Source organism: Phaethon aethereus (assembly GCF_964289735.1).
Source record: "Phaethon aethereus genome assembly, chromosome: 18".
NCBI lineage: Eukaryota > Metazoa > Chordata > Aves > Phaethontiformes > Phaethontidae > Phaethon > Phaethon aethereus.
Genome location: NC_138594.1, coordinates 9,877,681 through 9,896,888, shown reverse-complemented (window position 1 = coordinate 9,896,888; position 19,208 = coordinate 9,877,681). Strand labels below are relative to the sequence as shown.

Genomic DNA, 19,208 nt, shown 5'->3' with positions numbered 1-19,208 from the left:
TTCCGCAGTACTGGAATGGATCTTGTGAAGCATTTCCTTTTAAGCGGAGTTAATCAAAACCAGCCCCAGCTCTCTTTTCCTCAAGACCAGCCCATACCTCATAGAGGCGTTCTTTATTCTAGCATACAACAGCTGCTCATACTTGATGCATAAAAATGCAAAGTTGCTAGTTTATCAGAGTTCAAATAAATCATCACAAGTAGATTATCATTTTGCTCAAACTAGCTTGAGTTGTTTTTATGTGGTAATTCCACAATCAAGAAGTGAAATACTTCAATTCCACCTTACCATTTGGACTCCTTTTGGACATCATAGCCTGTAGATTCTATAAAAAAATTCTTAAGGCAATTATTAGAACCAGAGAGCTGACTTCAAAAGGAGGTAAAGGTGTCTCCCATTGCTTTCTACTTTGTCTTTTGAATTACCCATGAATATCCTAAAATAATAATACTTTATAGGCCCTGTTTCCAATTTATGTAAGTCCCCACTGTAGTCTAGTTAGATTGACATTGCCTTTATAAAGCAGTGAACAGATACACTTCTACTTTTTTAGTTTAAAAACTTTAAAAAATGTATTTATTTTTACAAAAATGTACAAGGGTTGCTTAGACCACTGACACAACAATACAACCCATTAAGATTTTAAGAGCCACCACTTTTTTAAATTCTTATTTGATGATTCTGGGCTACTGAAATAGTAAGCTATAAGGATTATTATCCACAATGCAGAAGCTTAAAATAATTTACTGTTTTCATAAATATTTCTCATTCCTGAACAACTTTAAGACACGAAAAATGTAAGATGAGAACAGAATGTACTAGAAAATGGCCTTCCTCATTATTACAGAAACATTGAGGTAAGTGGAGTACCACTGCATGGCACCAGTCTGACTCAGTTTGGGGAAAAGGAACAGTCCAACTGCAATATAAAGGCAGAAGAGTACATGGTTGAAGTATTTCCAGTTAAAAAAAAAGCCTTAAACATCATCTTTACGGACTGAAAACATTAAGGTTTATGAGCCTTACTTTTCATACAACAGAATTATTCAGAATTGTAGCAAAGTCTCACAAATTTATTATATAAAAACAGATTCAATCACAAATAATCAGGCTGAAGTCTTGTCAAATACAAAATGAAGTATAAAAATAGAACACAATATACAAGACTAGAAGTAGTTAAATATTACTGAAACCAAAGTAACACTGGAATGATTATTATTTACAAAATCTTGCCTCATGTCCAAGTCCATCTTGAGCTACAGTAGTAATTTCTCTACCTTTTTAGGAGATTAACATGCAGATCTGACACCTGTAAATAATGGAATGAAATGAGTGTATACAAATAATGTACATTGAGGCATAGTGCTTTGTAAAGACTTTGTTACCCAGTCATTACTGTGAAGAGTTGTTTTTAGTCATTTACACTTTAGAAGACTTGTCACATCCTCTCCCTGCCCCCTCCCACCCCAAGTTAAACACTTAACTGCAAATGCAGAAAGAAACAAGCTTATTTTAATAAAACAGTTTCTCCAGGGAAAAAAGGCAACTTTGCTGTGGAAGTTGTGGCAGTTGGTCAATACAAAAGGACTTCCTGCTATGTGATACACAATTACAGAGACAGACAACATGAAGCAGTCCCCATTGATTAGTTTGTGCATTTAATATTATAAATGCACATACTGGACAAGCACCAAACCAACCCACATTTCATCTGTGGAGATCAATATCATGGCAATAGATATATACATTATTTTAAATACTTATAGAAATTTAATATACAAATGGCTCTGAATATACAATAAAATAATGTTGTAAAAATCAAACTATGGTGAGAATACCACCATTAGGCACAAAGTATTTCCGGTCTTAGTAATTTTAAGGGAAGTCCAAAGACAGACCATTTATCATTTGTCTGGGTATTTCAAGATGAATCCCTTCAAGATAATGCAAGAACCTATAAAAAGAAAAGTAAAAATAATACTATAAGGGGACAAAGTTATTTCCAAATACAAGGCAACACTTTTATTATTTGGAGAGGCAAACGTTCACCTTTCTTGTCTAGAGTTATTTGACAAAACATTTTATTAAAATTCTTAACTACCTTGTATATTGAAACGTTGCAAGATTTAGGAAAAACAAAACTTACCTTCTTTTAGTCTTCCCTTGCTCTTTAAGCTTCTCAGACCTACAGATAGTGCGAAGAGAGGGGAGGTATTCAAGTATGCTGGCTTGCTTATTACCCAGGTTTAAAGGACTTCTGGAAAATACATTTCTGATGACTGCCAGCCTCTTCTGTGCTTTTTTGTGAATGCTAAAATGGAGAATGAAGCTTTATTGTTTCTTAGTCAAGAATGTGCAGACCCTATTTTGTTCCTTTAAGATCAAATGCACTGGTTTAAAACTGTTAAAACATACTGATGTTCAAAATGGCAGCCCAATTGATTAGCTGCCTGCAGCTTCTGATCGTGTGCTGCTTACACAGCACCACAAAGCTGTCCTCAGAGACAGAAACAGGAGGGACAATAGTTTGCTTGGCCCATGCTCTCAGCTGAACTGTGGAGTCTAAGCTGGGAGGTCTTTACAATCTAGTTATGTGAGGTTTAGTACATTCGTCAATGTAACCAAAAGCATCTGTGGTCTTCAAAAATAAAAAGCATCATGTGATTGATACTTGCCAGAATGTCAATACTAGATCCAATATACAACTCATGATACACTGGCCAAACTTGGTCACAAGTTAGATGGTTAGATCCATTTTGACATTGCTCCTCTGGGTACTAACTTACAGAAATAAGAGTCTAGCCTATTTTCCTATTCAGACACTTGAATAGGTTTTATTCACCCATTATGCCAATTCCACATACAATGACTTGTTTATGTCAAAATCAGTCTTTCATATCCACACTTGCTAGCAGCCATGTATTCTTTGATCTTTTATGATATATTAAAGGCCATTAGCATTAAGTTACTACAAGAAAATTGCAATAAAACTTTGCTCTGAACTCTGCTATGCATTTAATACAGACTCAATACAACCAGGCATTGGATGAAAAATCTGCATGTCTAGTACTTGCAGAATCTATTTCAGTCCATTTGACTGTCTTGAAAAAGCCATTCCTTTATTTTTTTGTTATTCTTCTGCAGATGGTGGTGGTGTTTGTCTATTCGTTTTTAAAGTAAATAGACTAGATTAAGGCTACCATTTCTGAACAACATTATAGTCACGCTATTCAAACAAGAAAAGTCACTTTTTGCAGAGACTGCCAAGCAGTTAATTTAAGCTTATACAAGCAAAGTGAACAATGTATTCCAGTGTTTTGAGACATACTGACAACACTCATATTGGTATGTGTATACGTAATATCTGAAACAGTCCTATACCCTGTGAAATGCTTTTCTTGACAAATAACTGCATTATATTCCAGAAATATATATATATTCCAGAAAGCATAGTCTTACCTTGAATCAGCTGACTGACTGAAGGTTACATAATTTCTTGTATTTGAAATATGCAAAGTAAGTCCTGCCAGTGGATCGCTTTCAGGTGTTTTACTGGTACTCAAAGAGGATTCCAAGTTTTGTGAAATATTAACATAACATTTATTAAAACTGAGTGCTTCAATAGCTGCCTTTATTTCACTACAGATCTGGGAACTCCACCAATCAGTATTTTCTATACTGAATTCATCACAAAGACCATTTTTGATTTTGCCATTTGTCCAATTAAATCCTTCATCTTTAGAGAACTCCAGTGGTTCCTTGGTGTTAGTGTTTACACAGCAATCCAAGAAAGACATGTTCTCCACAAATTCTGTCAGTGAATTGAGACACTGAAAACCAAGAGCAGACATTTTCTTATTTGCTGAGGTTTTTGTTTTAATTTCTTTTTCTTCTTTATTCATCAACAATTTTGATTCCTCTTTATTCACTTCAGCACATGATGTGGGACTGTCCAATGGCAAAGTTATGAATTCAGCTGAATAGTTCAGTCCAGTATCAAATAAATCACTATCATCCAATATATCAAGCCTTTTCTGGTTCTTTGTCTTTTTAGACTTCTTCCTAGGGCAATAACTGTTAGTAGATCTGTTTTTCAAACAAACTATGGTAGACCTTTCAAGTATTGAGTTAGAGGCTTCAGATTGCTTTGAAAGAACTTGTACTGGTAAGGGAAGAATAAGTTCAAGATTACTATATATAAAGTCCACTTTCTTCATCTGGAATTCTGTGAGAAGCTGCATCAATTTATTCCATTCCTCCATGGTTGTGATTTTATGCTGTAAAATAATCATTGTGAAAAATGTATTAATACATTAAATTTTTTTTTTTAAATGTAAAAATGTTATTACAGAAATTCTCATATTCCTGGCTTTGTGTTTATGAGGCAGTGGACTGTTTTGCTTGCAGTTCTGCCCCAGTTCTGATTTTGCTTAATAACAACAGAATCGCCTAATTTGTACAACAAACAATTTCAAAGAGATTTGCTTCTAAGATGCCATTCATAGTGATGATTACACTCAATTATCTGGCAATCATTAAAACCTATTAGCTAGTAAACTACAAAAATACCTTAAGAAATGTAAACAAATCTTCTGAAGGCAATAGGATATTCTTAAGGCCAAGCAATGTCTCTACACAGCCTGTATCACATTTTGGAAACTCTTGAAGATGTGCATCAGCTTGAGAAAAATCAATCTTGGAATCTGTAGTCTTTTCAGAATGAATTAAGTGATCCGCTTTATTTGTCTCATCTCCTTCTGCACAAAGATAACATGCTTTACTCAAAAAGAAACAAATTGCATCATGAAATTGATTTTTCCCCTCTTCGCCTCCGTTCCTTTTATAGCAGATACTGTAACTGTCACCTTTTGCTGCAGTTCTGAATGAATATACCAACTGAAATTAGTCATCCCCATCCCCATTCATCATCCCAATTTTGTTTCTTTAAGTGTTACCACTCTGCCCACTCTCCCTCCTTTGCAAATAACGAATTTGAAATAGTCTCTTTTTCCTTCTAAGGCCCACTAGTCTCTGTCGCTCCCTCACACGCTGTCTCAGACGCCCACACCTGTTGAGGATACTCTTCCTGTATCCTTTGGGACCAAGTTCTTACCCTTGCTGCCTGCTTGCTAGCTGTCCAATTTTTCTCCTTTTTCAGTTCTGCATCTTCTAGGTGAATTACCTACAACTCAGCTTAAATGGATAAAGAACTGCAAACTCTGAGTTGAAGGGAGACTACTACTGGCTCCCTACTTTGCCCAGTTTTGCTACTCAGAAGAGGAAAGGGAGATAATTAAGTACCATAACGATGAGTAATAAACAGGTACAATTAAAAAAAAAAAAATCAAAAAATCAAACTTTTAGTCCCTTAATGTATACATACAAGGCTTTGAAGTAGCCAAAAAAACCCAGCCTTAAAACCCTACCCAAATGTTTAGGAGTCTTATAGATAGTTACCATCTATTCCTACATATCAAAGAATAGTTTGATTTAATCAAATTCATGTTAAGATAGAGATTTTTTTTAAATTAAATTAAATCAACCTACCATCTTGTGCCAAACATTTGTCCTTTAAGCATCCACCTCCACTTCTAACCCAAAATTGTAAGTAGAGCACACTTTGTCTGATATCACAGTTATTTGTGGTTAACAGAGCAGCTAAGTCTTTTACATCTGTTCGTAGATTCTCAGCCAGACACAGCACTTGAAGATAGCTAGCAGCATTTATCTAAACAAAAGTTAGACAAATACCACTGAAAACGACTCTTCCCAATCAGACTGCAATAAGTCACACAGAAGCAAATTATTCTATTTATGCTTGCAATACATTTTTCCTTTTAATACAGAGGATTAGTTTATTAAAGCAGATTACAGTTACATTAAAAACTCTATAGAAAAGCAGAATACTGTACCAAATATAAACAGTCCACATCAGAGACTTAAGTTAAATTTAGAAATTCAGCTCATTAAAAACAAACAAAACACACATATTCTGCCTATGTTCCCGAAACCACATACACTTTGCTTCTCATCACCAGTGAACTACATTCCTTTTAAAGGTTTTTCTTTCTTTCTTTTAATTCTGCAATTGTCTGGTAGTCCAAAAGATTTTCAATTTCACATTAAAAAAATTCTTCTTCTCAAAAGTTATTTCCTTTTGATTCTCATTTATTTAGGTTTTACATACAATACACAGCTGCCAATAGAACTCTTTGTTATACAGAATACTAGTGTTTACATTAAAGGAATAACCCATAATATTTCTGGAATAGTTACTATACTCTTAATGAATGAACCAATACTGGCATAGTCATCCTTCAGATCAAAACTAGTAGTTATTTCCTAAAAACGAAATTAAGTGATAAAGTGATGTTCTTATTATAATTCTCTGAAATACTAAATGGTTAAGATAATAAATCTTCCATGCAAGTGAAAAAAATTCTGAATGTAAACATAAATACATCCTACACATCCTTGCATAAAACCCCCAAAAAACAGTCTTCCAATGAAATAGATTTATTACATCGGATAAATATAAACCTACACCAACATTTAAATTTTGAACTTAAATTAGCTGACAATTACTTGCTTAGGATGTATTTGCATTTCCAAACAGACTTACCAAGGAAGGGGTTCTAAAGTTGATCTCTTCAAAATAGCCATCAAACATTAGTCTGAATGTTGGATCTATATAAAGAGGTATCAGTGAACTGTCACAACATTACATTCAAAGCTAATTATTCTCTTTACTCGTTAAAGCAGACACTATCTTTATCCAAATACTAAAATACTCGCTTTACAGTCTCCACTCATTTAATTTTACATTTAGGAGCTGTATTCAACAATCACCATTTAAACCATCTTATTAAGAGAGACTCTTCTGCTTGTGAGGTCTGATTACTGTAACAAACACTACTCACCATTGGTAGTAAGAATTACAGGTCTTTTTGCAGTTGCCATGAAGGTCTTTATTGCACTTAGAAATCCTGCATCTTCATCAAATATTATATCTACCTATAGAAAACAAATAAAGTGCAAAGTATCAATAGCTTTAACAATAGCAACAAGCTGTGAATGCAGTCATACTGTTAATGAGTAAGACTTAACGTTAATACAGATTTCTTGAACATGCATGGGCAATGACGGCATACATGCTTCAGGTGAAGCTCACTTTTTAGCACACAGCACTTTGATCAGTCTTCTGTGCTGACGATTACAAAATCAGACTGGTTGAAGTTGGAAGGGACCTCTGGAGATCAAAATGTCCACATCCCTGCTCAGGTTGGGTCACCTAGAGCAAGTTGCCCAGAACCACGTCCAGGCGGCTTTTGAAATTTGGTTGTTTTTTTTTTCTTTTTAATAGACTTGCACCAGTGATCTGTAGGACAACCCACTGTTAGCAACATTGCTATACCTCCTTTATTTACTTAAAATTACATTCTTGGCTGCAATTTTCTGTTCTTAGTTTAAGACTCAAAGACATTTTGGGGCAAGAGGTTAAAGAAAAGAACTTAATAAGGTCTTAGATATTGTAATTATTGCTGGGATGTTAATGGTGACTTTTAAAGTGTCTCAATGCATGTAACTACTGTAAAATTATAAACTTAACACTTTTGACATAATTAAAGGAATTAAACTAGCAGAATCCTGCAAACTGTTCCAACAGTGAACAACTGTTGATAGATGACAATGTCTTTATCTTTTAAAATAACGATCTATGGTTTAAAAAGTACTCATGAGGATGAAGTGATTAAACACTGAATTAATTTTTAAGAAGTTGATGATCCTCACATTTGAACCTACCTAGAAGTCTCAGGAAGGAAGGGGGAAAAAGTTAAATTCTTTAAACATAATGAAAGGACATATTGCTCACATCAGTGTATTTCACGTGAATTTTACCTCTTCAAAAAGAATGAGAGATGTTGCACTTTTTCTGTTGTGTTCTCCTCCTTCTATTTCTTTGTTTATTGTCTTAATTTGAGCATCTTTCTTTTCTTCAAGTGAATTCTGAGTATTTCCTGCAGATGGGTGAAGAATTGAGCAGGAAGGAAAGGAGGACTGAAACTATTTAATATGCATTCTAGACACTGGTTTCAAAAACACCCCATATATAAAGCACTTCAGAAAACCTACACCGACACAAAAACTTAGAAGGCTGACCTACATCCTTTTCTGATGTTTCTTGTTTTAAAAAAATTGCAACAAATTTGCTGGGAATTCAGCACTGTTTGATAAAGGTCTGTCTATTTGTAGAATTAATTCTGCACCTAACCTGTTAGTGACCTATGATGTCTGAGACGCATGGAGTAGATAAGTCCTTCAAGACAATGCAATAAGATTGCCTGAAAAGAAAAAAGGACTAGACTTGATTGCCCCAATTCTATCCAGCACTTTGCTCATGCATTCCTCTGTACTGTCTGTGCAAAAATACTGGTTGTCCAAATGTTATTTGCTTTTTAAAAACCTGTCTTTAAGACTTCCAGATCGCATGAAACATTTGGAAATATACCTTCCAATATTGAGAGAGTCAAAAGATTTCAGTGTGCCTTTCTATGTATTAAAATCCTCAGTCCGTAATCAAACATTTACTGGCTTTACAGAACCTCTTAATTCTGCAGCAGTAATTTTGATATATACATATACACACCACCTAGCACAATGAACCATTCCACAACCCGATACAGGCACTGAGGTAATATAACGGTGTGTTTTTCTAGAGACAGATTTTAATTCTCTTCTCTTACCTAAATGCTCTAACTCCTGCCCCCGCCCCCCTCCCCCAAACCCAAACAACTAAGGAAAGCCTACCCAACTTCATATAGTTTGTACCCTAGTTAACTCTCCTGTAATACAGAATAATGACTACTTCCTATGTAGTTCAGTGTATCCGAGATGCATTAAGTAATTCTTGCTGGCAGTTGGAGTGTAGTAAGTGTGCTCCACTCTTTTCTCCACACAGCCCCACATACACGGTAGTACAGTGTAGCACTTCCATCTCCAAAGGTAACTAATTATTAAATAGTGATACCTACCTTTATTTTTTTCTTGAGATGCTACTGCTCCATTGTTACCTTTGTGTTTGGAAGAAATTTTGAAATAGTTTGCAAGTGTTTTAGGGGGCAAGCTTCGTTTTAATCCTGCTCCTTTTGGTGACAGTGGAGGTTTTCTTGGTGAGACAACTTTCTTTGGGGAATACATTTTTTCTGCAAGATATATTTTACATTAAGCTGGAAATGTAATCTCAAACTGTCATTTCTTAGGCGAAATTAGAGCAAATCCCAGTTTTGTGTATAGTACAGGACAGGTTTACTGTGCTGACTTCTGCTTATTTTACTTTTCTCCTGTTACAGGGAATGCGTTCTGTTCAACTTTCTAGTCAAGTGCCATAGCACTTACTGTGCCATTACAGAAATAACTTAAGATAATCAAGAGTCAGTCATTTTGAGAAAGGCATTATTTGATTTGGTATGTAGTTGGGTTAAGCAACTGAGCATTTCTTATTATTATGGCCAGATAAACTGAAATTTGCTATCTTTTTTTAAACAACTAATGTCTAAAAATTGTTTTGGGAACTAATTTCCTAAAAAAACCCCAACAAACCAAACAAACCCAACCCAATCAGCCAAAAAACCCCACAAAAACACCCAAACCAAAAATACCAACCAAACAAAAAACCCAGATACAATTGTGAAACTTACTTGGTGACTTGGCACTGCTACAACTGTTAAAAAAGCAAGGTTTATGTGCATTAATGCCTTTTTTGTCCACCTGATGAGACTGAGTAGCTTCTTTTAGTTGAGACAGTATCTGTCTACCACTACGCTGGCAAGAGGCATTGACTTCAAATATCTGCAATGGTATTTAATTTATATATATTAAAAAAAACTGTAGACATCTTGTATTATGAATGCTTTCATATCACTAGTTACAAATAAGAAAAATGGCACTGAGGGAGGGACTCCACAAACCTTAAAACCAAGCTCCTGAGCACAAGCATATACTGCAGCAGTTTTCCCCACTCCCGGTGGGCCAGTTATCAGAACTGTATTGCAAAGGCTAGTCTCTTCCTCAATATCAGATTTATTATCTTTAAAGTCAAGGCTGTCCGAAGAATCTGTAGAATTATTTAAATGAAAGAAAGAAGTGTTGAAATCATTGTCAATTCATGTAATTTTCATGCCAAATTTAACAATGAGAAGCTATATATATTATTTTTAATTCTATCAGCACCTTGATGCTCTTTGTCTTCCTTTTCCCCTTTCTGATTTCTTTTTTCCTCCCAATCGGCTCTTTTTTTCCATTCTTTTAACCAACTATAAAAGGAAGCAACAGAACAAAAATTGAAAATTACTGCTGAATAAAGCAAACCACATTCAGATGGAAGAGAACATAAAGCTAGGGGACATTAGCCACTTACTATCCCTCTCAGAAATTTATCAAGTCCTTTCAGATAAAAAGAAAATATTTCAGGGTTTGTTTGATTCTTTTCTAAAAAAAGAATCTTCTTCATTCTCTGTTGTATTAGTTGATAGCAGAGGCAGTGCATCAAGTTCAGGATCAGGCATGCTTGTAGGGAAGTATAGAACAAAGACTGGTAAGTTGCTATCTCTCATTCATAGTGTGTAAGCTTAAATGACCTGACAAAAAATAATTAAAATTATGAGGCCTTAGTTACTTAAGTATTTCATTCTATTCCACAGCCTAATGTAGCATTTCATGTGTGGTTTTGTTTTGTACCATACCATACAAGCTACCAATGTATTACTGTAGAAGAAACTATGACCAAAAGATATTCACACCAACTGACAATTTGCTTCTGTAACTTTTTGGAAGTAAATCAAAACAAAGGCCACAGACATACATCCTGTAAGGTTATTCAAGCATAGTGTAAAATAACTGACTCCACTTTTTGAGCATAATCAAGTAATAGGGTGTTTTGAGTTATATTGAGAATGGATCCATGCTCCCACTTCTGACCTGTGTAGCCTTTCAATTTCTTTCTTGTTCCCTACAAGTTCACTGGAATCTTGAGGCTGATATTTTTCTGTCCAGAGCATGTCTTCTTTTTCAACACCTACAGAAAAATTATTATCCATTTTAAAATAATTCTTCATGCAAAAGAGTTGATGAAGTTTAGTAGAATATTGATGAGATACACTTTTTGCATCACAGTGGAAAGCTGACATACACCATATATATATTTCCTCAATGCAGAGAGAATTAAAATCAGACAGGAAATGCAGAGTTACCTGAAAATGCATCTGGCTCTGATAAATATTCAGTGTCTTCTGTGATAATACCTGGTTTCATGGTCTTGTTTTTTCCCAAATGTGTTACTTGTCCCATCTCTGCTTGTTTTTCTTCAGATATATGAGAAACAAGGTTACTGCAAACTCTGGATTTTATTTCAGTCTCTGTACCCTCAATTTGTTTTCTTCTTTTTGATTTGTGGTCTTCTGTTTCTTTCCTTTTCCTCTTAGTTTCCTTCCAATTGTCAGAATGTTTCTTATTTACCTCAGAATTTGTAGTGCCATCTCTGCTTTCTAAGAAAAAAAAAAATTTACATCCTTTTAAAATTTCAAGTTATGTCCATTACAACTATACATTTGTTTAATTCATATTTGAAGAATTTGGTAAAATGACCTAAATTGTGAGGACCAATTTATTTCCAACAACAGTATTCCTTCACTGAAACCTTTCTGGAAATTCCAAGTTACCTTTTTATGCCAGAGAGAGTGTGAGTGTGTGTTTATTTTTGCCTATGTAGATTACTAACCTTGTATACTGTCTTCAAAAACCAATCGTTCTGTTTGTTTTTTCAGAAACTTGTAGAAGTATTTTCTCACAGGAAATTGAGAATTAGAAGACATGATCTCATCTAGTAAATCTTTCCTGAATATATTGGGAAAAACTGGTCGGTGGCCAGAAAGCTGTAAACACACACACACAATTATTACTCAAAAACATTACACAGAATAACAATGATGGTTTTGCATAATTTAAATTAGTAGCTGTCTTGTTAAATCCAGAGATTAACAGAAAGCCTTGAGAATTGTCTAATATAATGATGCAGAAAGGGTAGATCACACACAACAAAAAACAAATCCAGGACAGATATGGATTCAAACTACAGGATTTTTAAAACAACAGAAGACCTAACGAATAACAAAAAAATTTCAATTGTCTTTTCAATTTTCCTGTAACACAAGCCCCCATTTTAAAGTACTAACCACAGGTGAAGAACAGTTTCCACGTAGTTTTGAATTCACAGTGGAAAATTCACCAAGTGAGAGAGTGATTTTTGTGATGTTAGTGATGTCGGTATTCAGTTTCCTCAGCTTAGTTAATAGAGAACACGATGGTGATTTCAATTTCCACATTGGGTAACCTACAAAAGAATCCCCACCAAAAACAAAACAAGAGGAAACTTTTGTTAACCAAAGAGATAGTCACAGACAAAACGTGCTTTTTTAACTACAGCTTTATCATGTCAAAGCCAATTTTATTTAACTTACACTGCATCAACTTTTAATCTTTATTAATTCCACCTCCCACAAGGAGAAGAAAATTGCACATTTTTGCATACAACCTTTCTCCAGTAAGTTGCTCCTGGGCTCTGCTTGCTCTGAATAAGAAGCTGTGCCCTCACCAGGTCTCTACAGATGCTCACCAAGGATTTTGTTTGTTTATTGGTTGGTTTGCAATATAAACTCTCTTAAGTGCTATTCTACCTTCTGCTTTTCCGTCATGCCCTTTCATAAGAACATTGTAGCATGCTCCCTCACTTAGTGGAAAGAAATGGGCTGTTCTCTTCTCTTTGGACAAATATTTTGCCTTTGTCAGAAGGAAATGGTTTCTGCCCCAATCAATCCAACATGATCTTTATTCTCCAAATTGTAACTTGAAAGACTAAATATTTTAAAAATTTGCATCCTCAACCAGAAATGTACACATTACTTTAGCATCAATTTAATTTGTAAATTGTGTATTCAAAAACATCTCACTGGAAGCTTTTGTTTTCTTACTGCGACACAAAACAAGACGGAACTACCAGTTATTCCAGTCGTAACAGTTAGTTCTGTTATTCAAGGTTTTTTTTTTTTTTCCTTTCTGCACAGATTCACTAGGAATTATTATATACATCTACACAATGGCTGAACAAATGCTTACAGTCATCCTTCTGCTGTACATGGACAACAGTCTTAAAACATGAACTTGCAAGAGAGTACGCTTCCATTGCTGCTGCTTTCTTTGCAATCTGTCTTTTCAGTGACTCTGGCAACCCACTCATCAAGAATTCACGTTTTGCTCTGAACTGATCATCATCTTGAGAATTTTCAGATGCATCTTGACTTTAATGAAAATAGAAATGGAAAAGAAAAATCATTAGAACTACCAGCTATGCAAGGCTTACAACAGAATTTAATCACATTCAGATCTACACATGAGTTAGAAAGTCTGGGAGAACAGATAAAATTAATTTAAATGTAGTAATTTTACATTTAACTTTAAATTTTGTGTTAAGAGATTTTAATTTTAACAATCCTCCTTGGTTTTGTATTTTTATATGCAGTTTAGGATTTCTATTTAATCAGTCATCAATTACATTTTCAGCCATCTAAAACGGCTCAACAATGGTTGAGGAAACAACTCTCAAAAAAACCCACCAAAATTTTGCAAGCAGATTAACATATTGATCAAAAAACCCCCCATGAACATTTATATCATATTTCAGTAAGTGTATTTGAACTTGTAAAATGAGAGAACGTTAAAGTATTCTTGAAATATATTTTGATTCTTAAGCAACTGCAGTATTGAAAACTGACCTGCTTTCATCAAAGATCACAATTGGTTCACCTGCAGAGTTTTGAGCATTTCTGCCTAGGAAGGAAGGTGGATACCCCAGTTTTCCTTTAAAAAGGGGGGGGGGGGGAAAAATCATGATTACTTTAGCACTCATATAGGATTCTAACCTTGCTTCTCTGTTCACTATCTACATGTTCCATTTAATAACATTAGGGAACCTCCTTTTCCTTAAGAAAGAAAAGCTGAGTATTTTAGCGACATTCATTATAGTTTTATTTCTAGTTATTTCATCACTATAGACATCATTTTCTGTAACAGTAAAAAACCAAAACCCTTAACTTAGAAGACAACAAAACATGGTATACTATTGGCATTTTTCAAAGAAACAGTTTTCCCTGAAAGAAGAAAAATCAAAACACATGTAAACAACCTCTGCATTACAAAATAAAGGTATATATTAGATCATATTATATAACAAAATCAGAAGACAAAAGTACTGCAAAGGCAGCTTTATAAAATAAAAGTTGTAATAGTCAATAACTGTAATAAAAATTTAACACATTCTGTAAAACCCAATTACCATTTGAGTTCTTTGCAACCTTCAAGTTTCTAGACTTTTTCCCCAAAACATCATTTAAGCTCCGAAGATTCTTTTGCTTCACATTCTGCACTGTAGTAGTGGCATTACTCAGGCTTGAATCTAAAATTACTACTGATTCCTAGAGGGAAAGCAAATAAAATAAGAAAGGAAACACGACTTTTCCTCCTTCATTAACAGTTCAATTTAGTGATCAGTACTGAGAAAATTGAAGAAACTGCTAGAGAGCTTAGAAGTCAGCAAATATAATTTTGAGAGCATACAATACTTTTATTACTGTTGTCTATACAGAAATAGTATATAGAATAAGATGTCCAATATATAAACAAAGGCCAGAATTACTGTCTTCCAAATTTAGATGTGTAAAACATACACATTTGACACAGACACCTTGCTGTCCCGCAGGAAAGAGAAACAGTCATTTTTAAAGTGTGGTCATCTGCTGCATTTTACAGATCTGCATTAGAATGAGCTTTCCAGTCTATGCCTGGCAGTTACTTTACTACTTGATATTTACCATACCATTGCACAGATATCTATTTGATTCTTTAAAAGAAAATGTTTGCAAGATAAGAAACGTTTATGTTGCTTAAAGGAATCACAAAAACATAAATTCCCCCCTGCCAAGTATACAGGCTTACCTCACTGTCTTGTAATTTTTTCTTTTCAGCAAGAGCTTGCTGTCGAGATGAGCGCCTCACGGGAGTTAGTAAGTCTTCATTAACCTTTGATCTATTATGCCGTATAGCCTTTGCTTTTTCAATCAGCTGTTTCGCTTTAGATATATTTTTAGAAGTAGAGCTTATCTGTAAACAAAGAACAAAAGAACCAAAATATCTAGCAATTAATAGCAATACATTTGGTAAGTATTTAACATATTAATATAATTTTTCACATTCACAAAAGTGTATGATTTTAATAAAATTTTACTTGTATCAAAAAGAAAACAAAAGAATGGAAAGGAGGAGCAAACCAAGGAGAATTAAATACTTTTCAAAAGGGACTGAGTGTCCTACAAGGGGATCCTCCAATTTGTCCACAGAACAAATGAAATATGGGCAGTGACATTCTTAAGCATAAGCTGTTCTGCTACGCCCAAACACTGTGTCCCATCCTGAGAATATGCAGAACATGAGCATACTACTTTATTGGATTTTTCTGTTATGTTATGAAAACAAGATTTACACTAACAAAACCTATTTTAAAATCTAAGGTACAATAACTGTACAAGGAACTACCTCAAATTCTACCGTAAATCACTGCAATAGTCTCTTTCCAGAGGGGATCTGAGAACTCTCCCATTGTATTACATTAGACTATTAGACAATAGTGAATATTGACACAATTATATGCATACAGTAAATGACAAAATAATGAAACACAAACTGTTAGATAAATTACCTTTATATTATTGGAGTTAAACTCTTCATTTTTCATTGCTTCAGCTTTATTTGATTTTGTAGTCGCATTGATACGTGTAAACTTCATTCTAATTAGGGAAAAAAAGTATTGTGAAATTACTACTTTTTAATAAAGAAAAATGTTAATCTCATTTTCAAAAGCATTTAAAAATACAGTGCTGCAAAGCAACCCCCCAGTTGGAAGTTGGTTGTGGGTTTTTTTTGTTGTTTTTTTTTTAAAATATCTTTAGTGCAAGCACATTTATAGAGTCAGCCTTGGTTGTTCTGTGTTACTGTCCAACATGATCAGTATTCATGCAGCTTTGGCATGCATTCCAATCAATTTATAATTATGTCTTACTCTTAAAATACTTGCAGGAAAACAAAGTGCAAGAAGGTAGAATGTACTCTAAAATGTTTACCTTATTGGGCTGTTTCCATCAAAGGGCACAGTAATCACCTCGGCTTTATACACATTACTTTTCTTCGAGGATCGCTTGTTTGCTTTTGGTGTAGAAGTCTGTAAAGGACAGCCATTTATTTCCTCTTCAGAAAAAGTATTTCTAATCCTGTCTTTTTTAGGTGTAACATTTTTTGATGTTTTGATTTTCTTCTGCCTTAAACTCCTCCTTAAGTCATTCACTTTTGGACTTGATGAAATTCCTACTTCTAGAGTGTTTTCCTTAGTAAGAACATTAGCTCCTGAATGCTCATTTTCATTGTAATTGTTAGTATTTGAGACATTGGTTTCCGTAGTTTCTGAAGCCTTCCTTCTTCTGTTTCCTTTTTTCTGAAGCTTTTTAGGTCTTTTGGTTTTAGTTCTGTTGGTTTCAGAACAAGAATGTGTGTATTTGTCCACATAATCTTCTGGTACTCCACTTTCTAATCCTTTATTTGAAGCAATGTCATCTTCAGGTCCTTCTCTTTCTTTTGAAGACTTTCCAATGGCTTGCTTTTGTTTTCCAGGTGCCTTTTTAACTCCACTTTTTATTACATCAGCTGTTGGTTGTCTAAACGCCTTCATAAACTGATGCCTTTCTTCCAGAGTACATTTTGGCTTCAGAGAATCTGACCCTGCAGTCTCTAGTACAGCTAACTCCAATTCTTCTTCCTCAATAACCACATTAGATTTTCTTTTCTGAGTAACCTGTTCAGTTTGTTCACTGTCCAAGAGAGGTGGGCTACTTTCTTTTTCCCCTACACATCCTTTCTGCTTCCAAAAAATTGAAGCTATTTTCCTAGAGCCTTTTTGCTCCTTATGTAATGGAGATAATTTTGGGGGAATGGAATGAACTTGTGCAAGGACAGTTACTGTTCTAAGTGGTAGCTGTTGAGATTCCTCACACTTTTCTGGGTCACTAACACTATCACTTTTGTCCGTTTCATTTGCTGTAGCAGAATTGTCCGTTGTTGGCTTTGTGTCTTCTTCAACACGATCTACATTATTTTCTCCCTGACTCTTCAAGAAGTCCTCAAATGACACCGTTATTATACTGTTATTTACCTGTGATGTCTTATCACCCATATGAACGTCAAAACTGGAGTCACTAATAGTAGCGTTACACTCTGCTATTGTAGGAGATACCATCTTTTTCTTATCTTCAGTTTCCTTTTTCTGCTTTTCATTCAGCTGGTTTTCAGATGAAAAACTTTCGGACAAATCTGTATTTATTTTGTGCTTCCTTTTCCTTGATTTTCTTATCCTACTTTTTGTTCCATTTATTTCAGAACCAACTTTCTTTGCATTTTTTCTGTAGATGACAGCATTTGACAAGTTCTCTCTTTGCACATTCTCTTCTGCTAATTCTTTTGCACATTTTTGGTCAACTAAAGTACAAGTAGCAATAAAATCATTACTGTCTTGTTTCAGTCCTGTTGTTTCTCTGCTGTCATCACTACTAATTTCTATTTCATGTTCATTCTCAGATTCCTTCATCTCTCTTAGCTTATTATTTAAATTAACTGTCTTCCCTTTCCTCTTCCGCTTTAAAGGTGGTTTAAAAGGTGACTTACTGTCTTTGTCATCAGCATCCAATGGTATTTGATTTTCTCCAGCTACAACTGGTAATGTAGCTTTCTCAGTCACAGATGTCTTTTTAAAATAATCCAATATATTGTTGGGTTTTGGTGGTGACAACACTTTATCCACTGGTTTTGCTAATGGTGAGAAATATCTTGTGATTGTTTTTACAGAAGTATCTTCCTCTCGACGTTTCTTGCATGGCTGTAAAAAAAATGTCAACATCAATCTTAGCTTTTAAAACCTTAAGATGACTTAGTATGGTAACACAAAGCAGTACAGTGTCTGCATTATTTATTAGTGACACTAGTGCTTTTTCAGAGGATAAAAAAAGCACATGTCAATGTGCTAAGACTGTGTGCACATCAACTTTATCTGTGTTTTCAAAAGCCATTTAAGCTTGAAATAAAAATTCTGCCGCTTGAAAAAGATAAAAATCCCATGTAGATTTGAGACTGCCAAAACTGAAAGTGACCACAAAGTCTTCAGAACAGTTCTGCAGAGATTTCATAATACTGGGGTTCAGAAAGTCTATTTCGGTTCAGATGATCTATCTTAGTTACCTTGCCAGAGCACTTGTAGAGCATTTAAGAGAATTCCAACATCGAGATGTATGAGCCTACCATAAACATCTAACGTATCTTAAGAAACTATACCCTTTAAAATACTTAAAGAAAATGAATACGAGAGAATCCATATCTCATAATTCAAACCATAAAAGAGAATGTATTTGTAAAACTCCGACAAAGGTGGCTCACAAGCATTTACAACTCTCCTAGCTTATTAAGAACTGAACTCTTCCGAAATCGCATCATCTGAAACTGAAAACCCTGCCCCTCGAAGCTACCGGGGGCTCCGCTAAGGTGCCCCAAAAGGCATTTCATGACAGCTTGGCCCGCGGGCTGCGCGGCCCTCCCGAGCGCCGGGCACCGGGCTGGCAGCCGCCCCGCAGCGCCCAGGCGGCGGTTCACGCCGGTCCTGCTGCACCAGCCGCACTCCGCCAACCGCACACGACAAAGGGGCGTCCTCCGCTTCCCCCGCCCAGGCCGTCCCGCTGCACCCCCAAGCCCGCCGCCAACCCCCTCTCCGCCCTCACAGCGCGGCGCCCCGGCCCCCCTCAGCGTCCTCACCTGAGCGTCGCCGTCTTTTTCAGGGAGGGAGGCGGCCGCCGCGGCCACGGCGACCCTGCCCACCATGCCCCGGGCGCTGGCGGGGAGTGGAACCCTCAGCCGCGGGGGGAGGCGCGCGATATCGCCATGGAGCGGCCCCACCGCGGTCCGCCCGTCCGCCCGCCCGATAGCCGCCGCCGCCGCCGCCTGACAGGAGCGAGCGCCAGGCGGGCAGAAAAGCGCGCGCGGGACAAGATTCGGACCTCCGCGCGGAA

At 35.7% G+C, this 19,208-nt stretch overlaps 1 protein-coding gene across 1 annotated transcript; it reads right to left on the bottom strand.

Moving 5' to 3' along the window:
* Positions 1–1,875: 1,875 nt before the first annotated feature.
* On the bottom strand, positions 1,876–19,020 carry ATAD5 (ATPase family AAA domain containing 5; the record flags this gene model as incomplete). The annotated part of the gene is made up of 23 exons (XM_082008061.1): positions 1,876–1,954; positions 2,147–2,311; positions 3,460–4,277; positions 4,570–4,757; positions 5,548–5,728; positions 6,623–6,687; positions 6,921–7,014; positions 7,900–8,018; positions 9,033–9,203; positions 9,699–9,849; positions 9,969–10,114; positions 10,231–10,313; positions 10,978–11,074; positions 11,250–11,539; positions 11,773–11,930; positions 12,231–12,388; positions 13,171–13,352; positions 13,827–13,911; positions 14,387–14,525; positions 15,046–15,210; positions 15,806–15,893; positions 16,227–18,028; positions 18,955–19,020. 23 exons carry the CDS (start codon positions 19,018–19,020, stop codon positions 1,876–1,878), a joined length of 5,490 nt encoding a protein of 1,829 aa, XP_081864187.1.
* Between the last annotated feature and the right edge of the window lie 188 nt (positions 19,021–19,208).